The 27,726-nt window shown below is 39.8% G+C and overlaps 1 protein-coding gene across 2 annotated transcripts in view; it reads right to left on the bottom strand.

Moving 5' to 3' along the window:
- TMTC2 (transmembrane O-mannosyltransferase targeting cadherins 2) overlaps window positions 1-27,726 on the bottom strand; it is a 420,955-nt gene that overhangs the window by 264,136 nt on the left and 129,093 nt on the right. For both annotated transcript variants that reach the window (XM_089652355.1, XM_089652348.1), the window contains exon 2: window positions 14,461-15,031. In XM_089652355.1, coding sequence (XP_089508481.1) covers window positions 14,461-15,031 — 571 coding nt within the window. The remainder of the gene's footprint in view (window positions 1-14,460; window positions 15,032-27,726) is intronic.

Genomic DNA, 27,726 nt, shown 5'->3' with positions numbered 1-27,726 from the left:
AAATAAATGCAAAGATCTGAAATGGTAAAGAAAAAATGTTAAAAAAAGAAACAGCAACAGATGCAATAAGACTAGAAAAATCCAGAGAAATTGTCCCAGAAATCTTAATGATAATCTGCTGTTCACAGTCATCAGTGGCACCACCACACAGATCTCTTCTTTCCAAGCCTGTTTTCTATACATAGGGCTGGACAGTTTGCAGTCACCAGATTTCCACAGTGACTGAAATGAACTGTCTGGCATTCCAGTCACTAGTGAGAAGGTGGCCACTAAAATGTCAGGACTTTTTTTTTTTGTCCTAAACTCAAGACTGTGAAAACTTAGCAGCTAATACCACATATTGACAGCCGGTGTTGCACAAGGTAGGTCCTGCCACTGTGTGAAAAAGATACATGCCGGCTATAAATACAGTCACATTAGCTGCTACATTCTTACACAGTGCCAATGATAGCCCCGGGATTTCAGTACCTAACACCCCAGTGGCAAAAGCTAAATCAAGCCAACAGTTGTCAGATTAAGAACCATGATCAGGGGCGGACTGACAACTCATGGGGCCCCCGGGCAATAGGGGATCATGGGGCCCTGTGTCCTTGCCCAAACTCAAAAAAGCCTATGAAAAAAGGTACCAGGAGCATCTCATGGGGTTCCCTACTGACCCCGGGCCTTCGGGCAATGCCCGAGTTTCCGCCCCTGACCAAGATTGTCTTGTGAGATACAGACACAGCTACCTCAATGCAGGCAAGCCATGAGAATATTTGGTGAAGTTTATTGTCATTTATGAATTAACGTTTTTCTACTGGCAAAACTGTCTGTTTTGTGTTTTTATTGGTAACTGTGTGGTGTTTTTGTATGCAATTTAATTATTAAAATAATGTATGTTAAAATATAAAAGAATAAACTCTTTCCTTTTAACTGTGTATCTTTCAGCTACCTATATAGTCATATGGAGGATGCATAGTGCTGGCTCCTAGTTCAGGTCCAGGCCTGTCCCAACAGCACCTCTGTTATAGGAGTTGCTTGAGCATCAGCTATGAGTACTGTGGCAGCAGATTGGAAAGTCTTCCACTCAGCCCTCAAATATATTTTGATAGGAAGAATACAAAAAAAAAAAAAAAACAAGTTCTCCCAAAGTGCTAAGGTCACTCTATATCAATTAAAAAATTTAAAATTCAAATAATTACTAATGCCCACTGGTGATCCATGCAATCTCATCTGACCAGCAATTAGTATGAACAGGGCAAACGCCAAGTATAACTAAAACCATTTGGATAGAGTGGAGAGAGATTAGAAAGCCGTACAGTTTTTGTTGCTGTTTGTGCCCTCCTTGGGGAGATTCCCTCCTCTCCATTTTTCTTTTTTGCCGTTAACACCAAAAGTGAAAAAAATCCCAAATTTTGGGTTCTCACTCAACAGTGTCCAATAGAGACACTATTTGTGATGACAACAGGGGATTCCCTCACTTTGGATGAATTTCCTATCACTTCCTGTTGCTACTATGGAACATCAAACGAAGGGAAATCCCCCCCACCAATATGAATCAGCAAAAAAACTGACAGGGTTAATAACCTTCCCCTACTCTATGACATTCTAGGGGGTAGAGTCACAAAGTAGTCCTAATTTTATTTTATGAATTCTTTCATCTATAAATAACAAATTATTACCTGCCTGTTGGCGGTGTAGGAGCCTGCTAATAAAGTAGTCTTTTTCTGTCAGGCTTTTCCAAAAACTAAACTTGTGGTATGGTACATAGTCAATTTAAATGTACCTTGCACTTAGCAGTGAAGGTCGAAAACCACTTTAAAGAGTCCATACGTCTAAAATGGAAAGGATCGTGTACAAGCAAATTTACTTTTTTTTTTAAAGATGCAAGTTAGATGCTAATAACCTAAAATCAAAAATGTAATAACAACCATTAGATGTGGTGGCTGCATTAGTCTTATTGTTTTAGTTTTTTTCTTCCCTGTCCAGTACTAGAATGTTGGGAATACAACAGCATGTACTATAATGTACTATATACAGTATTCTGTGGTAATATCACTTGACCAGTAGATGGCACTGTACGCTAAAGGTTACTAGTTGTGTATGTGTAAAACTTGCTGGTTCGTTCTTCTTCTCTATCATCTCTTCAGGAAGTAATGTGTCTGTAATAAGTCTGCTGTTATACAGTCTTCTGAAATGTGCTCTCTATGTTTGTAACTTAAGCCACACAAGTAAAGCCTGAATTCTGCTATCACTACCAGTGTCTTCTATAACACATAACCAACAGGTTATGGGTCCAGCTCCAGACACTGGAAAAAGGAAAACTACAAGCAAGCAAGTGTTGCATTTACAATCCTACCAATTCACTGAAAGATGGCAAGTGCTTCAGATATGAAGTTTACAATAGCAAAGCTCAACAACACCAACTACCAGCTATAGAAGTTTAAGCTTGAAATGCTGTTATCCAAAGATGACTTGTGGCAGGTACTAGATACACACAGACCCAATGACAACCCGGAAGAATGGGACAGAAAAAACAGACAAGCAAAAGCAGTCATAAGCCTGTTAGTGGAGGACGATCAACTCATTCATATAAGGAAAGAAAGCACAGCTAAAGGTATGTGGACTGCATTACAAAAGCTGCATGAACGTGCAAACCTGAACAGTAAACTATATCTACTGCGCAAACTGTATAAGATGAGGCTGGAAAAAGGGCAGGAAATGGGTGAACATGTAAATGCTATGCTAGAAATTGTGGACCAGCTGGGTGCAATAGGTGAAGAAATAAAAGGCAACCATGTTGTGGCGCTACTTCTGTGCAGCCTTCCAGAATCATACAGTGCCCTTATAAATGCTCTAGAAACTAGACCGGAAACTGAACTGACGCTAGAATATGTTAAGGGAAAATTAATTGATGAATACAGCAGAAGAAAGGAAAATTTGCATAGTGAAGAGAACGAGAGACCAGAGGCAGCTCTGAAGGTGCATGAAGGCATAAGACAAAGCAAAGAAACCAGGGTATGTTTTCGCTGCAAAAAGGCCGGTCACCTGAAAAAGAACTGTTCAATCTGGAAAGCTGAGCAGCGAAAGCGAGAGCTACCCACAAGAGAAAGAGCTAAAGCAGTCATGAAAGAAAATGAAAGTGCATCATGGAATGGTACTTTTAAAGGGACTCAGAATAGTACCTCACATGGATGGTACATTGATTCAGGGGCAACAAGTCACATGACAAGCGACGAGACATTCTTCACAGAAATTGATTTTAGTGTAAAAGATAAAGTCTAGCAAATGGGAAAAGTATTACAGCAGAAGGTAAAGGTCAGGGATTTCTGAACTGCAAAACGCCATCAGGGGGCAAGCAGAGCATCCTTGTAAAGAATGTTCTATATGTTCCAAGCCTAGAAGGAAGCCTCCTATCAGTTAAAACCCTTGCAAGCAATGGACTCACTGTCCAGTTCAGAGGTAATGAATGTACAATTCAAAATGGAAAGCAAATTTTAGCAAGAGGAAGATTAAATGAACATCTGTACAAACTCATCACTGAAAGTGAGAAGGCTAATGCGGCAACTCATAACCCACATGACAAGTGCATCCACCTGTGGCATAGAAGACTGGGGCATCGAAACCCAGAAGCTATAAAGGACTTTGCAAAGAGAGGTCTATCAGAAGACATGAAAATATTGCCTTGCCACACACTCAGCAAGTGCACGTGTTGCATCAAAGCAAAGGCCACCCGAACCCCTCTTCCACAGACCAGTCAGAGTAAAACCATTAAACCCATGGAACTGATACACAGTGATGTGTGCGGACCAATGAAAACCATCACACCTGGCGGGAACAGATATTTACTGACTTTCATCGATGATTATTCCAGGTACACAATAACGTATCTAATGAAGCACAAAAGTGAGACATTAGAAAAATTTCAAGAGTTTGTAGCTATGACAAGCAACAAGTTTTAAAGGAAACCTGGAATAATACGCACTGACAATGGAGGGGAATATATGAATAAAGAGATGGAATCATACCTAAAGAAACAAGGTATTATACACCAAACAACCGTACCATACACTCCTGAGCAAAACGGTGTAGCGGAAAGAAAGAATTGCACTCTTGTAGAAATGACAAGATGTATGATTACGGACGCTGGCTTACCTAACAAATACTGGGGAGAAGCAATAATGACTGCAACATACCTACAAAACAGGCTCCCATCAAAAGCTATTGAGAGTACACCATATGAAATGTGGAATGGATCAAAACCTAACGTAGGACACATCAGAGTATTTGGCTGTAAAGCATATGCCCACATTCCAAGTCAGAAACGCTCCAAGTTGGAGAACAAAGCCATAGAAGGCATTCTGGTTGGCTACAGTGAGCAGAGTAAGGGATATAGAATCCTTTGTCCAAAGACCAACAAGGTCACAGTAAGCCGCAGTGCTTATTTTGATGAAAGTGAAGCACCAGATAATACAATTCTTGAAAAATGTGGAGAGGATTTACACACTGAATCGGCAAGAGACACTGATTTATGCGAAGCAGGACAAGAGCCAGAACAAGAAGTGGAACTTACAATTAACGATCCAATAGAACCCACTGAACAACAAGAAATCAGAAGATCCTCTCGAATGACAAAAGGGATACCACCCCGCAGGTTATCATACGCTGCTAAAACACATCAAACACAGGAGCCAACATCCTGGGAAGACATAGAAACTTTGCCGAGAAGGGAAGCCGATCAGTGGAGAAAAGCAGCTGAAGAAGAAATAAAATCACTTCAAGAAAATAAAACTTGGTCACTAACAAAACTCCCTCCCGGTCACAAAACCATCGGAAGCAAATGGACTTTTAAAGTAAAATATGATGCAGAAGGAAACATCCATAGATATAAAGCAAGATTAGTTACCAAGGGATACTCCCAGAAACTTGGAGAAGATTACGATGAGACATTTGCTCCAGTTGTGAAACATTCAACTATAAGAACACTCCTTAGTATTGCTGCCGGAAAGGGAATGCAAGTAAAGCATCTAGATGTCAAAACTGCCTTTTTGTATGGAGACATCAAGGAGGATCTGTACATGGAACAGCCACCAGGCTTTGAGAAAGAAAAGAACCTTGTATGCAAACTGCAAAAGAGCATCTATGGGCTCAAGCAAGCGGCGAGAGCATGGAATGAAAAAGTGAACGAAATACTCAGAAAAGAAGGGTTCTCAAAAAGTAAAGCAGATCCATGTTTGTATTCAAAGAATCAAGAGAACAAATGGACATACATCCTAATATACGTCGATGACATCTTGACGTGTTTTTAACAAGAAGGGGACTATGACCAAATAGTTCACAAACTGAAACAAAATTTTGAAATTAAAGAGTTGGGGAACATTACTCACTATCTAGGAATTCAAATAGAGCGGGAAGAGAATGGAAGCTATCTTCTTAACCAAAGTCAGAAAATTACAGAAATGTTAGAACAGTTTCACATGCAAGATGCAAAGGAAGTGAAAACACCAATGGAACCGGATTATCTAAAAAACAATGGAACAGAAAACTTGTTACCTAACAATGATTATTACCACAGGGCAATCGGAAAATTGCTATACATCGCCACCGTGACAAGACCAGACATCGCCCTAGCAGTGGGAATACTTTGCAGGAAAGTCGCAACACCGTGTCAACGCGACTGGAATGCAGTAAAGAGGGTAATGCAATACCTAAAGGGAACAAATCGGATGAAGCTGCGACTTCCAGCATCGTCAAACCCAAAACTGATTGGATATGTGGACGCCGATTGGGCTGGAGACACCACTGACCGCAAATCTACAAGTGGTTACATCTTCCAGTATGGACAAGGAACCATAAGCTGGTCTAGTCGGAAACAAGTGACTGTTGCACTCTCTTCAACTGAAGCGGAATAAATAGCAGCAGCACATGCATGTCAAGAAGCCATTTGGATTCGTCAACTTCTACTAGACATGGGACTGAATATGTCACAACCCACACCCATCTTTGAAGACAATCAGGGATGCATAAAGTTTACACACTCTGAGAAGATTAACCCAAGAACCAAGCACATTGATGTAAGATATCATCTGCTCAGAGACATGCAAGAACAAGGGGTTATCGACATCCAGTACTGCCCATCAGAGGAGATGACTGCAGACGCACTCACCAAACCTTTGCCAAGGGAACGTCATTGTTTTCTACAAAAGAGACTAAATGTCATATAATTATGCACATGCCGTTGAGAAGGGGTGTTGGGAATACAACAGCATGTACTATAATGTACTATATACAGTATTCTGTGGTAATATCACTTGACCAGTAGATGGCACTGTACGCTAAAGGTTACTAGTTGTGTATGTGTAAAACTTGCTGGTTCTTTCTTCTTCTCTATCATCTCTTCAGGAAGTAATGTGTCTGTAATAAGTCTGCTGTTATACAGTCTTCTGAAATGTGCTCTCTATGTTTGTAACTTAAGCCACACAAGTAAAGCCTGAATTCTGCTATCACTACCAGTGTCTTCTATAACACATAACCAACATAGAATACCTTCTGTATTAGACTCTGTACTAAGGAGCACAGGGACATCTTTGGACAGCAGCATTGTCATTCTGGGGGGTGGGGGTAGTATGTGTATTAGCAGATTTAAATACACTAACAAATTGAAGCCAAATTCCAGCTAACACTTTATAACCAGTTAACGTAACTGCATTTCCTTTGTTGGATAAAGGTTTTACATAAATAAAAGATAATTGTAAGCACCCCTGTCATTGATAAATGGTCTGTCTCATCCTGTGACTGCTGCATCTGCAGGAGAGCTTGTTCTTTTGAAAAACAACAGACTAACTGACCAGATCACCATCTGAAAATAAAGGAAAAAAAGCCTAAAAATAAACTATTTCAGCTATCGCATCTAAGAGTTGGTCAACTGCAATATAATAAAAGTTTGATTTTGGGATTAATATGCCTTTAAAGCTTCAGAATATGATGCTTGGTTTTGGATTTGAATTTTTGGTAATGCCAAGAACGGATTATTCACAGTAGTCATTTAGCCCACTTGAAAAGACTTTTCACAGGATTACTGAGATAGGTTAGCTGCACTTCAGCAGTAGCTGTACACATCAATGTGAACCTGTGTCCAGACTATACACAGTAAAATACCTAAAAATTAACTTCTCTTCAAAACAAACACTCATTCATCTCTGCAGTTACAGGAATGTTGGAAAATACATTTTCAAATTTACACATAGGATGTAAAATGTCTTTTTTTTTATAAGAGCAGATTTTGACAGCCTAGCAGCCTTCTAATGTAAACACACAGGTGTTCTTAAGCTGTTAGAAATTGACTAAAAGCCTACTTCAGAGTTTGTCATCATCTGAGGATATTTGAGAATGAATTACTTTACGGTACATGCAATTAGAGAGGCAAGTCAAAGCTCTTTTACCGCCTGTTAATTTTAATGTCCACAGTGTTGTGCACAAATTGCTCTTCAAGGTCTGCCTGCCTTTAATGCAGCATGAAATGTGGATTTTCTAGTCCCAGAAACAAACACACTTCAGATATTTTTTATACTAAAATTTCACCTAAAAATCAGTAATTTATAAGTTGAGCATGATTTTTTTCATGGTTTTATTTTTGTGCCCTGCACTTCAGATGGCTGTTTGATTAACAATAAAACAACATGTATACACATGCCACACACATAAGCACAAACACACTGACAAAGAAACATATGGCTTTGTGAAAGATGACAGCAATAATTAGACCAACAGAGCACACAGTAACCATATGGGTAAAGGAGAGCCTTGAATCAAGCAAATTACAAAAACAAAGGGTACATTAACCCTTTCTCTTACTGATAATAGGAGACTTGTGACAACAAGCTGGTAACACACAGCATGACCTGTCATTACTCATTGACTTTCTGTTCCTGATTATGTAAATTATAGAAAGTAAAGACATGATCCTCTATATCACTTTTAAGAAATTGCAATATAGATTTTAATGAATTGTGAACACTACTGAGCAAATCCAAAAGAATGAAATAACGAATATTATTTTAGTAGTTGCATGAAAGATTTTATTTTATGCAATTAGCATGGCACCAGATATTTACCCCAAAATATAACTGACAAAACATTTTGTTGAGATCTGTGGTTTTCAATACAAAACCCCAGGTTTCCGCAGTGTGTGTGTGTGTATATATATATATATATATATATATAAATTTTCTTTTTTCTTTTCTTTAGGAGCTCTAGATCTGGTCAGTGGAGAAATGATCCCCTCCAGCAGCTTTGCAGCACTCCCAATGGTGATCTTGCTGTAGTCAGCCAGCAATAGATCAGTATAGAAATGATCTGTTACTGAATAGAAAGGCAGGTAAAGACAGTTTCTGCTCTGCCGAAACTTCCATTCTATTGGAAAGTGCCATGACGACACATGTGACATCACAACGCAATGTAAGCTCAATGCAGAAGTCCTGATACTGTGCATCAAGGTCAAAAGCTAGGCAGCTGACCGGGTCAAGTGCTGAATGTTGGCTGCGTCCCAATGCCATTTTAAAACAGTAATAGCTTCTGTCCTTGTGCATTTTAAAGCATCCCGAGGTCTCTAATATTTAAAGTGTAATTCCAGTAAAAATATATATTTTTTTTAAGTTGTAGCTAAAGAGGAGGAAAAGTTTTAGATCTTCTGTTCGCTCTTTTTGTAGTCACTTCCTGTCCCAATTGCAACTTTGTAACCAGGGCAGGAAGTGATGGGAAATCTCCACCCAAAATACAGAAAACAAAAGCTTACAATCCAATGAGATCACCACACAAATGTCCAGGGTTATTTGGTTAATGATAAAATTGATTCATAGAATGATAAAATTGATTCATCAGGGCTACAAAACAAGTACAAAGGTCATAAAGATAAAGAGCCATAAATATAAACAACAATACTACAAAGAAAAAAAAAATAATGAATATAAAAGTGTATAAAGGGTATATGCCCATTTGTATGTATTATCTGATTTCAGTAAATAGCAGATTCAAAGATAATAGCTTACACACAATGGGTATATACCCTTTGACTTTTGTATTCATTATTTATTTATATTGTCTTTTTTTATATTTATAACTTTCTATCTTTAGATTTATGACCTTTGCAATTGTACTTGTTTTTCAGCACTGATTAAGGGGGAGTGTGATTGGCCCCTGAAACGCGTTCTCTCTATTCTGTTTTGAATCAATTTGATCATTAAATTACCTTGGACATTTGTTTGGCACTCTCATTGGATTGTATGTGTGTGAATTCTCAACTCTGGGTCCTTTCTCTTTTTTCCTCTGAGTATGGTCCTTATTTTGTGGAGTGCTGCCAAACCAAAGGCAGCGTGCCCGCTGACAATTTTAGTGCGCTCTGTTTGTATTTGAACAATAAAAACTTGACAATAGTTTCTAGACTTTATTTACTCATTCTGTCCTGGTGACAACGTGGTCAGTAAGGAAACATCTTTTTATAGCTGCTGTGGGTACAAACGTTTTTAAATTTCTGTGGGCTACTGGCTTCTGTACACCACATCTGCAGAGAAAATTTTAGACCATCTCTGCTCATAATTGTCCAACGTTCAAGGATAATACCAATATCTTTCAAGTTTCACTGCTGAAGACCAAATCAGTGAAGGAGGCAGCAGAGATGGAGTATGTTAGAAGGCCTGATTTCCCTGTTTAAGAGCTTTTATTATTTGCTCTGTGTTCCAGAATATTGCAGTATAATTAAAGCGGAGTTCCACTCACTCTGTAAAAAAAAAAATAAAAGTCAGCAGCTACAAAAACTGTAGCTGCTGACTTTTAAAAAAAACAGCCACTCACCTGTCCCACAATCCCACGTTGCCCCTGCCACAGCCCGTTTCACCGGTCATCCTGTATTCCAGGCGCCAACATCTTCAGTGAGGGCACCTAGCTGTGACAGCACTGCGCTTCCTGAATGACCCCATCGTCTTCTGGGACCTTTCACGTGTCCCACAAGACTTCGGGGAGGGAGGGTAAAAGGACAACTTCCGTTTCTGATCGCCTAGGTGATCGCAGCGGAAGTGGGTACCTGTCTAATTCAGGTACCCATTACCCCCTCCTTTACAAAGGTGCCAATCCTTAATGGGGAGCATGGGACCAATCTTTAAAGCGGAACTTCCCCTTTTGGGTGGAACTCCGCTTTAAGCATCAGCTTAACAATCAAGGCAAATAAATAAATGTACCAGTCTATCTCACTTAAAAGAACATACCAGTCTATCTCGCCTAAAAGAACGTACCAGTCTATCTCGCCTAAAAGAACGTACCAGTCTATCTCGCCTAAAAGAACGTACCAGTCTATCTCGCCTAAAAGAACGTACCAGTCTATCTCGCCTAAAAGAACGTACCAGTCTATCTCACCTAAAAGAACGTACCAGTCTATCTCACCTAAAAGAACGTACCAGTCTATCTCACCTAAAAGAACGTACCAGTCTATCTCGCCTAAATGAACGTACCAGTCTTATCTCGCCTAAATGAACGTACCAGTCTATCTCGCCTAAATGAACGTACTAGTCTATCTCGCCTAAATGAACGTACCAGTCTATCTCGCCTAAATGAACGTACTAGTCTATTTGACCCAAATGAACGTAGCAGCCTACCTCACCTTTGCCGCATGGAAAAAATGTTGCGTGTCAGATAAAGCAATTGTAAAACGTATGTCAGGAACATTAAATCCACGTTTTGCCCTCTAAGCTACATGCAGAACAATGACAATTAAAATTAATCAATAGAGAAAACAAACAGGCTAAATGTTTAGCCAGATGTTAGCATTGAATTTTGGCTTTGGGCATGGTGTAGAAATGATTGGGAGAGATCCAAGATAAGGGCCGGCAGGAAAGGGGGATTACTAAGGACACAGCCAGGATAGAAGGGAATCGAGGCCAGAAGAGAATTAAGAAGATAATTAACCCGTTCCGCAAAAGAAGGATTTGCAAGGAAATTCTAAAGCCTTCTAAAAAACAAAGGGGATTGCAGTTGTCACTGGTAGTGATGGAGGGGGGGGGGGGCGCTAAGTGTTTTTTTCTAAGCCCATAAGAATTGAAGAATCGATTGAAGAACACAGCAGCATGCCACTTGGAGCCTGAAACACTGATTACAGGGGGCAATAGATTATAAAATGATGGATAGCAGTAGTACTCACAATCTCCAACTTGATTTGTAATTTTGTGCTGTGGGAAGACTGAGCCTGCAGTTTAACAAATGATTGAAAAGCACATATGGTAGCATTATAGTGCACAGTAGATCACTGAAAGACTCAAAATGAATCTGTCACAAAGAAAAGGTAGATGGGTGAGAAGACTCAGATGAAAGCTGACATCCTCTGTATCCTAGGCTGTAACTAGGTTCAGTGCAATGATATCCTTCACGGTGAGGCTGAATAGATTTAGCAACACTGCATCAGTACTAAAATGTTGCAATGGCAACTTTTTTTCAGTTGCCTCACAAAGATTTTTGAAATGATAGATTCACTTTCATTCCCATACTCATTACCACTACACGTTTCTCCAGGGAAAAAGTAGCCATCTTCTCTGCTCCTCTGTTTTTAGTTTTCACCAACACATTTTGGTCTTCCTTAATAAGGTCAGATGTGGTCAGACCGAGCTCAACAGCATGACACCAGCATGTCTTAGCTCACACAGTGTGTAATTTGTCTCCTGCTAGAATGCACAAGAGACCAGTGCGCGATGTCACATAGGTGAACCCAAATCAAAACAGGTTACAGGGTATCAACCACAAACAATGATATTGGTGTAGCGCTACAATATGTGAAAAAAAAAAAAAATAAATATATATATACGGTATATAGGTAGATTCAATAAACTACACAAATAGGTGATGGATCCTCCAGGGATCTATACAAAGTGAAATACGTGACTAAGTGCATAAAGATACCAGGTCCCAAAATGGACCCACAATAGAGTGCAACAACTCCCAATCCCAAAGTGGGATAATATAAAAAAGTGAAACTGTGAATCCCAAAAAAAAGGGATGACCATACATATAAAGTGGCTTGTGCTGGAACCCCAATAGTGTAAACATATATCTAATGCTCGTGGTCATAAAAAAAACACAAATGGTAAATACAAATCAAATAAAGTCCACGTAAAAAAATATATAAATAATAAAAAAATCATATAAACAATCCAAAATGTGCAAAAATGTATGTGCAAACACACAAAAAAATACAAAAACACACAAATAAATGTGCTTCAATCTTCAGCAATCGGTGTTTTAAGTGCTCGTGCCAACCGCAAGTGGATGAATTACCTTAAATAGCAGAAATGCCTCCTTACCGCGACCCTTTATGCACCTAGTCACTTATTTCATTTTGTATAGATCCCTGGAGGATCCATCACCTATTTGTGTAGTTTATTGGATCTACATACACATATATATATACACACACACACATATATATATATGTGTGTGTTTTTTTCACATATTGTAGCGCTACACCAATATCATTGTTTATTTGCTATTGCACCTTTTGGTATAGGTTAGGGTGTTAGCAGCTTGATTTATTTTTTATCTATTTTAGCGCAGGAGGAATATTTCTTAAATATCATCCACAAACAGTATGATTAAGAGCTATGCATGTGAATCTCCAATGTCTACGCACATCTCCAGTAAATTGTGCCCATTTTTAAAAACCTTTAAAGGCTTTAACGTTTTCACTTTTACCTGCTTCATGACCAATATGTATTCATTTGCATTACTTTCTGTTCAAAAAGAAAATAACTTAAATAGCATTGCGCAAATACTACAAAACTGTACAAGCACGTTACCAACTAGATCGCTTCTTAAACATTTAGAAATGGTTAAAAAAAACTCAGGCAATACATGCTACATTACATGGTCAATTGCCCAACTTGGCTGACATTGTAAAATTGAATGGAAGCGGACAATCTGCAAGCTCTATGTCTTCTGGGAAGGATCTTTAGTGCACTGTGCGAATGTCAAAAAAGTGTGCAGTCTGTTTTTTGTTATAAGCTTTTACTCTGAATATCCATCTACATTCACATCTACCATGATAGCAACTTCAGTCTGACCCCTCTTCTGGTCTCGTTTTCCCCTGGTTGTGAATAATACAGTGACTTGCAAGATGTTTTCCAAGTATTGTTATTTATCTTGATTTATACTTCTAGTAATAAATTCAGCACAAGTGTTTTTTCAACTCTTGTTGCCTCTATTCACATCTATGCAGGTGCCACAGTATGCCTGTTTTGATGCATTGCCTTTAAAGCAAATCATCCATTTTGATGCGTGACAACAGCGTGAAATACGTGGGATCTTTTTTTTTTTTTAAATCTCCTTGTACTACGTGTGGCAAGAATATACTATGATTTAGTGCACATGCATTGGATGGTAAAATGGTAAGAATGAATATTACTACATCACATAAGTTCCCGCGGCACAGAGCTGTGAACTTAAAGCGGAGTTCCACTCACTCTGTAAAAAAAATAAAAGTCAGCAGCTACAAAAACTGTAGCTGCTGACTTTTAAAAAACAGCCACTTACCTGTCCCACGTTAGCTGTTGCCCCCGCCGCAGCCCGTTTCACCGGCCGTCCTGTATTCCAGGTGCCAACATCTTCAGTGTGGGCAACCGGCTGTGACAGCTTGCAGCTTCACAGTCTGGTGCCCACTGGGCATGTGCGAGCAGCGCTGTGCTTCCTGAATGGCCCTGTCGTCTTCTGGGACCTGTCACGTGTCCCACAAGACTATGGGGAGGGAGGGTAGTAGGACAACTTCCGCTTCCGATTGCCTAGACCAGTGTTTCTCAACCTTCCTAATGCCGCGACCCTTTAATACAGTTCCTCATGTTGCGGTGACCCCCAACCATAAAATTATTTTTGTTGCTACTTCATAACTGTAATTTTGCAGTGGGAGGAGTAGTGCCACATCATTGGTGTCAGTAGGAGGAGTAGTGCCAAATCACTGATGTCAGTGGGAGGAAGAGTGAAAACTTTAAAACTACAAGCTTTAACCAATGCTCTGCTGGACACTGATAGAAGTAACAAGACTGCTCTAACTGCTGATGAGAAAAGGTATTTAGCCGTTTATATTTACTGAAATAATTGCATTTCCATGTTGTGTGTACTGTGGGAGACCAGATATAGAGAATTCAGGGTCCTGGGTTTAGTAAAACTTTAATCATTATTGATTAAACACTTTAATGTGCGCAAAAGGACAGGGAAATTAATCCTTTCCACAGGCAAATTCCTAACCCTACAATGGTAATGTGTTTTACCTACCTCATCTGTAAACTTCAGTAGTATTTGTAGGAAAAAACAAACAAACATTCTCCCTTATATGTGAAAATAGATATAATACATGAAATCACATAATCACATGCATGGGGCAGGAACCCATGCTAGATTCTCTGCAAGAAAACAAAAGTAAACTCAGCCACACTTGCTTCAAAATGTACTCACCTTAAACATTGCGGGGAAAATCTCATTTACTTTTAATTTGTGGAACACAAAAATGTCATAAACGGCAGACACTGCCAATACGGTAACTCCTTGCTCCTTCCAGAGCATGCTGCAGGCTGCACATAATCCAGCACCGAATATCCAGCACCAGCTGCTGATAGAATAGCCCCTTGTTGAACAATGCTTTGTATAGCATAGTAATGAAAGTAAAAAGAAGAGTCCAGCTCCCACATCAGCCCGGCCTACAATCCCAGCAACGGCTTCTGTATGGATTGGATGAGAAGCAAATAGAAGTCCGGCAAAGAGTGTCCAGCATCCACTGCCAAAGAGGACTTTACAGAAGTTTGTGAAGAGGCCTGTGACAATTGAATGTAAAAGGATATTCACAAGGTGGTAGCTCCAGGGCTCCAGCCCTCCAAAGGTATAATTAAGGCGAAAAGAAAGAGTGCATAGTGGACGGTAGGACTTATGGCTGCCGCTGTGTGTAAGCAAGGTTCCCCAGAAATCATTGAAGAAAATATGAATCCAAGGAGTTTCTGGAAGAAGATCCTGATTTGTCTTGATAGCCCGACTAGAAAAAGAAAAAGCAAATTGAAGAGGATTAGAATTGTATTAAAAAAAGCAGACCTAGCATTAAAACACCAGGAAAGTACTGGAAACATAAACAGTTATACATGAGCACTCGTAAAAATTCAAACCTAGCTATAAAAAGGAAGGGTGAAGTCAAATTCAATTGGAATTGATTCTCAGTCACAATGGGCAATTGCAAAATAGATTAAAAACAATAGATAATAGATAAAATGCTGTATTAGAACTTTAAAAAAGCTTAAAGGGTTAGCTCATCATTACCAAAAGAATGATTTATGCTGTAGATCAGTGTTTCTCAACCTTTTTTTCAATCAAGGCACCCTTTAAAATTATGGGACAGTCCAGAGTAACCCTTTAAAATTATGGCCAGTCTTGAGGCACCCCATTTTAAAATAATTTTAAAGGGTGCCTCGGGACTGTCCCATCATTTTAAAAGGGCACCCCATTCTAAAATGTGAAAAACTATTTGAATAGTTTTATATAACGCAGCAACACCCACGTATGTAGGACACCCAACATTAGAGGTGATTTATTCTTCCAAAGCAAACACTTTTGCACTCTGGTACTGACTAGTATTCTATTGTCTCTCTTCCCCCTCAGTTTTTCTCCATCGCTGAGCAATGTGACCCCAGCACTGATGGAGAGGGGCAGGGAAGGGTACTACGATACTGTGCAGGCAGCTGACAACTGATGATGTCATTGGTTGTCAGGACACCGGCGGCTAGAAAGTCGTAAATGGTGCACAATGAAAACTTGAGACTTTGTGCAACTAAAAAGGCGGCTTGTTCCACCTGCTGGCTTGTATTCAATGTTTGGGCAATTTTTAGATATTTTGCCAAGGCACCCCTGAAGAAACCTCAAGGCACCCTGGTTGAGAAAAGCTGCTGTAGATAAAAAGAAGCTGTGCAGCTCTGACTAAAGTTAAATACTGCCCTTACTATAGGTATAGGCCATTTATGTACCTCATGAAGCCTGACTTTGAGTCTTCATACACACTTGACATTTTTACAGTGGCTGTTTTTGGCTTCTGATGTTTTTTTCTACAGCCAGTACACCCCCAGGCATGTTAACCTATGTGTCCATGCACACACAGACTGTAATCAACATTTTTTTGCTGGGACATTTTTTGGCTGGAAAAAAGAACCCAGGACTAGTGGGTTTCTAGAGGAGTTGTTTAGCTGAAAAAATGTTCTAATGCTGAAAAACGCAACAAAACGTGGTAAAACACTGCAAACCAGCATTTTTGGACTTTTCTTGACCAAAAAACAAACGCTAAAAAACGCAAACGCTGAAAAATGTGAGAAAACACACCTAAACGCTAATGCAAAAACGCTGAAAAAAGGTGAAATAACGTATGATGTTAACGAGACTACACAGCTAATGTTACCAGCGTTATCAAAACGTCCAGTGTGCACAAGAACTGAAAGTTCCTAGGACATTGCTAAGAGGCCTAGGTGCTCCTATTCACCATCACAGGAATGAGCTCTCATACACTGAGCTCACAGCCCCTGCATCAGGGAAGGGAAAGTAGATGAGAGTGTTTGAATCAGAGAAAGAGCTCCCATCTCTGATGGTGAAGGTGAACAGTAACACCTAGTCCTCTCTTAGCAACCTCCTTAGCAACACTCTATGAATTTTCTAGTCAAGCTTCATGAAGTACATAAATGGCTTACACCTACAGCAAGGGCAATACTCAGTTTAGCTCCAAGCTGCACATCCTGTTTTTATCTACAGACGTCCCTTAACTGCATAATCCGTTTTTTGGTAAAGGTGAACTGTACCTTTGAAGCATAAACAGAAAAAAAAACATTTTGTACATTTCTGGAATACATTTACATTCCATCACGTTTTAAACACACATCAAGCGCATAAAAATAAATGTTTATGTGCCTGAAATATAGTGTGCTCCTACTTAACATGAAAACACTGCATTTCTGGACATGGTGTCAGCCCTGCCTACTTCTTTTTATGATGCATTACAAACATCAACTTCTTCTCTCCTCTTCTCCATAACTCAGAGAGCACAGGAAGGTATTCGCTCATAAGATTTTGTACAAAATCAACAGGTATCTTTTGTAGTTACTGAACAGATATAACAAAGCACTTTCCAAAGGTATATTTAACAAACAAAAAGGAAGCAAAGAATAAAAATTCATTGTTGGGATTTAAATATACTTTTTTATTATTATTATTATACAGGAGTTATATAGCGCCAACAGTTTGCTCAGCGCTTTACAAAATGAAGGTAGACATTACAGTTACAATACAATTTGGTACAAGAGGAAACAGAGGGCCCTGCTCGTTAGAGATTACAATCTAAGAGACTTTAAAGAGGAACTGCAGACAACAAGCGAAAGTCTTCAGTAAACTATTCAGAAAACACTAAACTCTCTTTAATCAGATTTCAGTGCAACTACTTTGCAGAATAAACACACGACAGGTTCAGTAATAAGGCAACAGAAGAGTACTTTCTGAATCCTTCTGCTGTGTAACTTCCTCTCTTTCTCTGCCTCCTGCACAGACTTTAAAGTCTAAGTTCACTATTTATGAAAAAATAATGAACGCACATCTTTTTGCAGGTACAAACACTGTAGCCTGTATAGCATTGCACCCCTGATCTGCAGAACGTGGGTGCAATGCCTGAATCCTGCAGACACTCATAACTGCACAAGGTACAGGCAGACAGTTTACGGAGTGGCAGTAAGACTCAATGGACCACTCACCAGCGCCCTCGCAGGAGGCACACGGTAGGTGTAGTCCATTCATTCGCAAAACTCTATAACTGAATGACGCGGCTGTGTGGGCGGAGCTTTGCATGGCTGTGCAGTTTTTAAATTGGGGCAGCAAGTGCGAGGAAAGGATCCCCCACCTGTGTCACAGGGAGGAGGGTTCAGGGGGAGAGGAGGCAGGAGCTGGAACATGTTCCAAAGGTAAATATAACCTTTAATGTTCAAACTTCCAAGACACTTTCTGAACCGGATTGTTGGCGGTGAGAAATGTCTTAGTACTGGCATTATTTTTCTTTTATTTCAAGCTTTCATAATCACCAGCAGGTATGTTCCAGAATCACCAGATTAAAGACAAGGGGATTGATGGGAGGAAGTAATGCAGTAAAACAATGTCTAAATACACACACACACAGTATATGTAAAACTTTTGTCAAATGTTCTAAAACTGTGGAGCTGGCAAAAAAAATAAAGGTTTGTGCAATTAAACAAATATGAAAAAAAACCAACAAAACCCTTCATTGGCAATTAATTTTGAGCAATTAAAAAGGCAAACTGTACAAATTCTTTTGACCATGTAGAGAGATGTCACCTCCTCAAGCCTGTAAGAAAACCCCCAACTTCCAGAACTCTGGGGGCTGTTCATTCTATGTCTATACCAGGGGCGAACTGACAACTCATGGGGCCCCCGGGCAATAGGGGATCATGGGGCCCGTGTCGTTACCCAAACTCAAAAAAGCCTATGATAAAGGTACCAGGGGCATCTCATGGGGCCACCTACTGACCCCGGGCCCTCGGGCAGTGCCCGGGTTTCCAAATGGTCAGTCCGCTCTGGTCTATACCCATATTGGGTGAAAAGGTTAGAGAGGTGAAGTCCCAAGCAGGGCTATAGTGTGCCATGTCTGGGTTTAATAAAGCTGGATGTGATGTGATATAACATTGGCATAAAAATCTATTTAATTTAAAGATGAGAAAATATGAGCATCCGAAAGTATTCAATAAACATAGTCTGTGTTGGAGAAAGTGGAACTCTCAAAAATAGGTTGCTAACCTTGAGCTCTAAATTGATACATGTTGCCTAAATTGTAATTCTAATCATAGCAGTGACCACAGAGTCTATTCTGACTACAGCTCCTGTACAGCTTTAAACCACAAATGCATTTCTGTCTTTAGAACATTTGACAGCAGAAAACAGACAACCTAGTGCTATTACATGATCAGCCTACCCTTGCCATAAGCTTATGAATTATTTACGAGCAACCAACAAGATTCAAAGCTGAAACTACACTTTTACGTCCCAAAGTAAGGCATGCTAGAGGCAATTTACAAAAGCTAGGGAAAACTGCAACTGAAATGTCCATAGGCATCACCTTTAATTTTCTTTGCATAGCAAACATGGAAACTGACAACATATTGGAATACTTCCCAACTTGCAAAAATTCAGCATCCTACCTTGCCATAGTTCATTTTCCCTTCTATTACTTCAAAACTTTTCTATACCACACATTTCCTTCTATCCCTACTTCTACTAAAGATTTCGCTACACGTATGCATCATTTCTGTCTATTATCAACAGGAAAAACCAATTCTCCAACATGTTGATGCAGATTACATGCACTGTAACACCATTTGGGGCTTAGTGTGGCCCAACATATCCTTACTGCACAGGATTGTAAAGTAGAAGAGACTGTAGCAAAGCACAGTAAGGTGGAACTGGCATGCATAAAACTGCATTTGGAAAATCCCATGCACCTACCAATGCATGCAAGAGTACTGGAGATTGCCAATGCCGATGTTCTCGCATGCATGAGTACTGGAGCTTGCCAATGCTATCTGTTAGATCCCTTCACACGGGATGGTCCCCGCTTTGCTCAGAGGGTGATCTGTCCACTGATCCCTGCTAAACAGAGTGGGCAGATGATAGGTCCATGTGCACTCCGTTCATACACAGCAGACACAGACACAGCCCGCTCTATGGGTGGTCAGGTGTAAACAGACTGGCAGTCAGTTTACACCCCATTGCCCTCCAATCCACCTAGACAGAAGGGGAATGAATCCCCCTCCATTTCCTTTTGCGGTTCAGAGTGGAGGTAGGCGGGTGTAAATGGGCACCAGTTTGTTTGCACTCGCTGGTCCACAGAGATACATAGACCATCTGATCTGGTCTGTCTGATTGCCCGCGGGAAAGGGGCCATAATGTGCAAGCAAAGGAAGAGTGATTGCTACCACCATTTGGTCTCACGTGTTAAAACTGAAAGAGCAACTGTTATTCCTACCTAATGCAAGCAATCTAATTTTCCTACTCATTACATCACACTGTATTGTATAGAAGAAAAACAATATACGTGTGGCAACCACACATGAGCTTTTGTTCTGAACAATTCATGGGAAGATGAATCTAGGAGATACTGTAACAAATTATCACATATTCTATGTACTTGATACAGTTATGGGTGGCTAAAGTGGATGAAACTATAAATACATGAATTTGGAGGTAAACAAAAAAAGAAAATATTCTGACACAAGGAAGCATTTTCCAAACGTTTGACATCCTTAGCCTTATATTAGAATCCAGCTCTGCATCCATTAAAGCTGACCGGTTGTCTTGCTCATGTTCATACCCTACGCCTTAAAGTAGAATTCCAATTTTAATTTTATGTTTGCTTGGTCAGAAAGAAATATATCCATTACAGATCGATGAAACCACATGTATGCTGTAATGGACTGTAGTAGTACTAGCTACGTACAGCAAGCAGCACTGTTTTAAAGCAACAGAAATAAGGAGATTTGTGTTGAGTAGTTTGCCATTCAGGAGAAGCCTTTTTTTTTTTTTTTTATCAATGAATGCAAGGTTTCCTGTCATTGGCAAAGATGGACCATGATTTCATCTGCCTACTTCTCCATCTCGGCCAGTCAGAGAATGCCTTGTATTCATTAAGAAAAATACAAGGTTTCTCCTAAGTGGTGGACCCCCATCATCACAGGAGCGATCTCTCAAACCTTCGCATATGTGTGGTTCACATTCTCCTCCATTGAAGCATCACCAAGCTCAGAGCTATTACAACAGGGGAGAGAGTGCATGTAAAGGGGTTTGAATCAGCTGGGAGTATCTTAGCAACATCCTAGCAACAAGGCAGGACAGGATGATACCATCTCTGGGAGTTTTTCAGCTAAGTTTTAAAAGGTAAGTAAATGGCATACACCTATAGCAAGGACATTATCTAACTTTGGCCAAAGCTGACCAGATTGTTTTTATCCAGAGAAACCCCATACCTGCACAGGCAGATTTTGATCAAGGTGAACTAACCCTTTAAGTCTTCCATACACAGTCAGATTGTTTTTTTACACTTTAGCTGTCAGATTAATAACTCTGGATAAGTCCTACTGAGTTTACAGATCAAATATTAAAACACAATCTGTGTATATCCAGAATTATATTCATTTAGAAAAGTGTTCTACTCAGGTTACTTTTCATTAGAAAATTACTCTCTCTAATAAATACCAAACATCAAATAACCCATCAAGTGTCATATTTATGTGCTGATCTAACCTCTCATAATTGCAGCACAAGGCAGCAGTCAGTGAAAGGAGACAATAGCACTGTTGTATAGCTTCACATCCTTTGGTTGATTTGTATACTGAAAGGATTAGGCAGAAGCCCAAATTCCCTGGCCAGTCTGTAGATCATTCTGCAGAACCTAAACATTCTGAGAGGAAACGCCCAGTAGATGTGATATGACAGATTCCACAATGGTCACTTCACGATCTTGGCCTGCAGTCATGCGTCCCAATCCAGTTTACTTGGAGTTACGAAAATAAAAATGCTGATACAGGTTTCCTTGACATCACATTGAGCTCAGTGACCACGTCAGCTGCGATGATGATGAATGACTATGTTGACAAACTAATCTAGCAGATAAAGGAACACAAAGCTAACAAAAGAGAGAACTTGAGAACTGAAATGATTTGTAACAGGTGTTTTCTGGAAACTTACATGTTCTCTGTCAACACTTATAGAAAATACAAATGATAAGCAATGTGCTAGAAACACCCCAACACAGGCTGAAGACAACTGCAAAGAGGCCCTCCCAAAAAATTAGCATTTAACACTCTCGCTGCCAGAGACTATTTTACTTTTTTGCACACAATTGAAGTGGAACTTTAGTCAGAAAATTCAGGCTGGTCCCTTTTGCAGATATAGCTATGTAAAACATTACAAATAAGTACCTATACTGTTCAATATACACTGCCAAATATGTGTAGCGCAATCCACATTTTTGTATGTCAACGAATGTAATGGGCATTTTTTTAATTACCTTTATTGCTATCACATGGGAGGGGATTAAGTGGGATAGTGGAATTAGGTGGATAGGTGGTTGGCAAAGGGGAGTCACATTACCAATTTAAGTGACCAGGCAGTGAATCACTTCCACAAAAACTTTCCACTTTACAGTAATAAGCAATGCAAATAGCTACTGACTAGCGTATGTACTCTCCAGCGCCTCAGGATATGCACAGCCAAAAGGGAAGCCAAGGGTACCAGGACAGCGACAACCAAAAGGAAATGTTCCAGGGGTGCAGCCCTCCTCAGACGGGGAAATCAGCCACTGGATAGAGAGAAAACAGGTGGCGCACACACCTAGTGCATTATCCAAGGTTTATTGTAGGAATTAAATCATAAAAACATACTCACAGACGAAGCATGTATCTAAAAAGCATAGAAAAATGACAATGGCCACAACGGCGGGCAAGGTGTTCTCACAGTCAGTGCGGTCATATGGTTGACGCGTTTCGGGGACGAATCCCTTTCCTCAGAGCTGATGACCAACCTCTGATGCTGATGCACGATGAATGGAAAGTAAAGTAAGAGCCTCGCTGTTGATGCCTCAGCGAGGCTCCTACTTTAGAAGTGCAGGGACTTCTTCCCTACGTGTCCCGGGACACGGGAGTCCATTCAAATGAATGGGCTCTCATACCCACATAAAATGCGGCCCGCAGGAACATGGAGATGTGAACCTAGCCAGAGATAATCCTAACACTACATTGCAACAGGGACCTTGCACTTTGTAATATAAGGTAAACCTAAAATATATCATACAGATTGTAACCTGTGTCGAGTGCCACATTACCTCTGTTACAACAGGCTTATGGTGGGCATTAAGTGTTTTTGAATGGCATAGGCAGTATAAGGAAGGGTGGGAAGATGTCCACGGTGATACAAGAAGTGGGCAGCCAAAAACACAAGCCCAGATCGAAAATTGAATGTGTGAATGATGGCAGAAGAACTTCTAATGGAGGACTTGGGAGTGAGAAAGATTTCTGCAAAGATGGTGTCTCGAACCTTGACAGATCAGAAAGAATGCTGTCATCAAATTTCATCCGATCTTTTGAAGAATGCAAATGTGTTTGATAGGGTTATTAACGGTCCATTCCGGGAAATAAATTGTCATCTCGTAGTGCATGATTGAGTACAAATTGATTGGATGGTTTAGGTAGGTTCTTATATTACATATTTCTGGTATATCTAAAAGATTGTATGGACATTTTACAGTCAAATGGTAAATGTGCATAGCATTAACTATGAAAATTTTAATTAACCAGTTCCCGCCCGACCAATAGCACAAAGGTGGCCGGGCGAGCAGCTCATCCCTCCGGGTGGATGCCATATGGCGTCCTTTCAGGCATGCGTAGTTTGCCTGCCCGCAGGGCCGCTCTGCTTTGTACCTTGGACACAGCCCATGACAGATCTGTGTACCAGCCCCGTTTCCAGTACCATGTGACCTGCTGTGACCATTCACAGCAGGTCCCATGGCAGTTGTATACAATGGATGGCTTCCTTTCATGCCATCCATTGTATACTAGTGTGTCTAGCTGTGAATGGTCACAGCAATCACATGCACAAGCTGGGCTAATCACAGCCCATCTGTGTCATGTGATTAGCTGTGGCCAAATCACAGCTAAGCACAAAAAAAAACCCTGAATGAATCGATGTCATTCAGGTAAATGTTTGCTTATAGCGAAGTAATTCTTTGCTATAAGCAAATTGTGTAAAAATTGTGTAAAAAAAAATACTGATCACTTCCCCAAAGTAGTACAATGTTACTATGGTAACATTATACTACTTTGGTCATAGTGAAATATGAAAAAAAAAATCTTAAAGAGAAAAAAATGTAATAAAAAATAAAACTAATTTAAAAAAAATAAAAACAAATTGTAATTTTTTTTTTTTCGTATTGCCCTCTCTCAGCTGATGGAGCAAAGCCGCTCCAGGCTCTGGAAGGATACCCAAGCCTAGTGCTCCAGGGAGAGGGCTATGATTGCCATTGCTCTCCACTCAGAGCAAACAAGGAACAGAGCAATCATTTGGTCAATTGACCTCTCGGTTCTTGGTCTTGGAGCCAGCATACAACAGCTGCATCTCAACATTGATGCTGCAGCATGGAGGCAAGAATGAAGGTTTGCTGTTTTATTTCCCATACTTCTCATTTGAATTGGACCACTCAGAAACGTTACAAGCCAGCATCCATGAAATAACATACAGCAAAAGTATAACTAAAAAAAAAAAAAAAATTTCCTAAACCGTCTAGTACAATTTCTGACACATTTGATATATAACTTATTTGATAATGTAAAAGAAAAAATGAAGTTGTTCATTGTTCAGCTGTTTTATTTTTATTTTTTATTTTTTTCTGCTGACAGGCTTTTTAAACTAAAAAGTGCTTGGTTATTTAACTCTGTTATGCACACAAATGCGGACTACGAAAACATAGCTTTAAAGGGATAAAGAAATACCTTCATAAGAAAGGTTGCACAAGTACAATTCCACACTAAATACTAAGAATTCTGCATAAATTCCTTTGTGTCTGGTTCTCTTTAGAAAAAAAAAATGGGTAGCATGACTATCAAAAATCAGTTTATGTGCAATCTAAGTTGTCTGTGGCTCTGACAGAGCAAGCAAATTAACTTTTTCTCTGAGAATGACTGGTTGCAGTGAAGCACTAATACTGACAGACATGTGGAAATTAGCCCAATGGTGTGACAGGCAGAGACTTAAAGCAGTGCTTTGTACACAGTCTGCTGGGGAAACAAAACTGACATTAAAACACAGTGCTTTAAGGTGGTTCTTACTGCAGTCTGTGTCTCTGCTGGAGAGAGAGTCACCCTTTCTATGCCAAAGTGATGGGAAATCCAAATGTCACATGAACAGGGGAGGGAAAACCTTTCAATGGGGACACCTGTTCCAATGACAACTATCTAAGTGTTTGTTCGCTTGCTTTTACGATAATATCCACTTCGTTCCTGTTGTGTTTCTGAGACAGGAAGTGGAGGAAATTCTCCTGATTTGATGCAGATAGCAAAAAAAAAAAAAACAAATACAGAGGGTTTAACACTTCCTCACACTATCCTAAATAAACAAAAACAAAAAAAATGGCTTTACATACAATTAAAAGCCTGAGTCCAGGCACAAAAAAAAAAAAGTACAACCCATTCCTTATTGAAAGGGTTGATTGCTTGTTCAGTCTAGGGGTACATGGATAAAGAGTAAGGCCCCTTTCACAAGGGTGTTCCATCTGGTAATTTTTCATCTATTGATGGATGAAAAAATGGGCAGCAATTCATTGTACATTCAGTTGTTTTTTTACGGAACAGCCAACGTCCAGATCCATTGAAATGGAACGGAAGGGCTGTAAACGAATGCTGTCCATTTACAACCTTTACGTTTATGTATGTTTTTAGGCCAGAAACATTTTTTTTAACAGTTGTCACCTCTGATTGGTTTCTGCAACAACTGCAAAGAAAAAGAAAAAAACAGAAGCAAAAACGGAAGTAGACTGGTGTAAACTGAACTGAAGTGAAAACTGTAGTAAACTGACTTAAACTGAACTGAAAATGTATGTAAAAACTAATGTAAACTGAATTTTTTTGGGGGGAGGAGAGAGTGACTGAATGGATGACACTCGTATGAAAAGAAACTTACGCTCACCTAACTTCTCACTCCAGTAGGCTCCCTTCATCCATTTTACCACTCTAGCAAAGCCTCCCCTTTAAGGTGCTTCAGGCCAGGGTCACAAGCCTTCCACCTCCATGTACAGTGCAGATTTAACAGTCTTGCATTTTACATGATAATGAAGAGAACCACCCAGAGCATCAGGGAAAAAGAGGACCATGCCAAAAGGTTGGAGTTAAAGTGACACTAACTGATCTCCTTGTTCTCCAAAAATAATCCACACACATCCATTACTTAATGGACATGTAATCTATTTTTCATGAAATTGTTTCTTACAATTTGTTTAATGAAAAGCTGGTTTCTATTTTACAGGAGAAACTCAAAAGGTTTTAAAAATTATATATGGAATCCTTGGATAACTATTTATGGTGAAATGCTACTGAATCAATATGGACAGTCCAACTTCTTAAAGCCTGGTCATCATGTAGGTACCCAATGAGGCTCCATTACCAACCTTCTTCCCTGCTCTCTTCTCCCTGCTTTTTCTACATTTTTCTTTAAGACTTCTTAGTCACAAGATCTGCTCTTACAACAGACACTCCTATAGATAGGTACCTTTCAGTAACATCATGGAATCTTCTTTTTCTGCCCTCACAATGCCCGTAATTCCATTCCTCATCTCTACTTTTGGAATGTTATATTTCTGGTCGTAATTTTCTGGGTATGACTGCTCCCTCAGTGGAAATGGTTGTCTCTTGAAAGACTTTAGTGACCAGCAACTGATTAAGAATTTATAGTCATGTATTCTTCCATCATCTGTGTGTCCATTGTTTTCTGTATATACTGTATATACTAAATATAACTGTGCCTTTGTAAGAATGGAGGAATGACACCACTCTGGTACTTAAATGGTTTCCTCACATTTATTCAATAAAATTTATTGAAATTTAATTTTTTTTGTTTTCTGCCTCCTTGTAATGTCCTTTGGCTACTGATCCTCTCCTTTCTCCCCATTTGTTTGTAAAGCAAATTGCACTTTAGTTGTGGTCATGCGCACAGCTCTATGCACATAATAAAGAGTCCCATAGTCCATCTTGGGAGCAAGTGAGGGTGGCAACTGTGACAGAAGTCACCCACTTAAAGTGACTCCTGTCACAGCTACATTCCTACATATGGTAGGACCATAGAGAACAAACGTAGCCATCCTCTAATAGGAAATCATATCATAACAGAAAAAAAAAAAAGAAAATATTTGGAGGAGGCTAAGAGCAACAGAAGGGATTTTTAAGTTAAAAATACATACTTAAATAGAATTTTCTTTTTTGTGAAACCGGAGTTTATCGTCACTTTAAAGCCCCTTTCACAGTAGGTCCGATCAGGTCCACCTGTCAGTTTTTCAGGCGGACCTGATAGGGTCGTCCATTCATCCCTATGGCCAGGTGGGTGTAAATGGATTTGTGTCCAGTTACACAGTCCTACCTCAGAGTTCTATCTGGTCGGCTAAAAAAAAAAAAATGGAAAGGGATCCATCATCTACCATTTAGGCAAATCAGAGGGTAGTCGGGTATAAACAGACAGGGCAGTCCGTTTACACCCAGCCGCCCATAGAGCAGTGCAGGTTCTGTCCGTGCCCTCTCTACATAAACTGATGGTGGACACTGACGTGTCATCCGCCCGATGTACACTGATCAGCAGAGGATCTATGAGCAGATCCCCTGCTGATCAAGACAGATTTAACCCTGTTTGAAAAGGACATAAGGCAAATATTCCCTCTTCAGTTCCCCCAGCCTAGAAAATATTTAACCCTTTCAACGGAGTGAAGGGGGTCACTGAATTTTTTTCTCCATCCTGAAGGTGGACTTTAATCACAATGCTACACTTTGGCACAAAGATAATAAGATAAGATCTAGTTATTGCTTTGTGAATAAAAACTGAAGCAATATTTCATCTCACAGGTCACTACATAAATTATTATTTCACATTCATCCATATTCTTCAATTCAT

This window comes from Staurois parvus, unplaced genomic scaffold, assembly GCF_062004578.1.
Source record: "Staurois parvus isolate SC_StPar_1 unplaced genomic scaffold, SC_StPar_1.0 ptg000025l, whole genome shotgun sequence".
NCBI lineage: Eukaryota > Metazoa > Chordata > Amphibia > Anura > Ranidae > Staurois > Staurois parvus.
The sequence above is the reverse complement of the archived record's forward strand: the minus strand, read 5'-3'. Positions and strand labels throughout refer to the sequence as shown.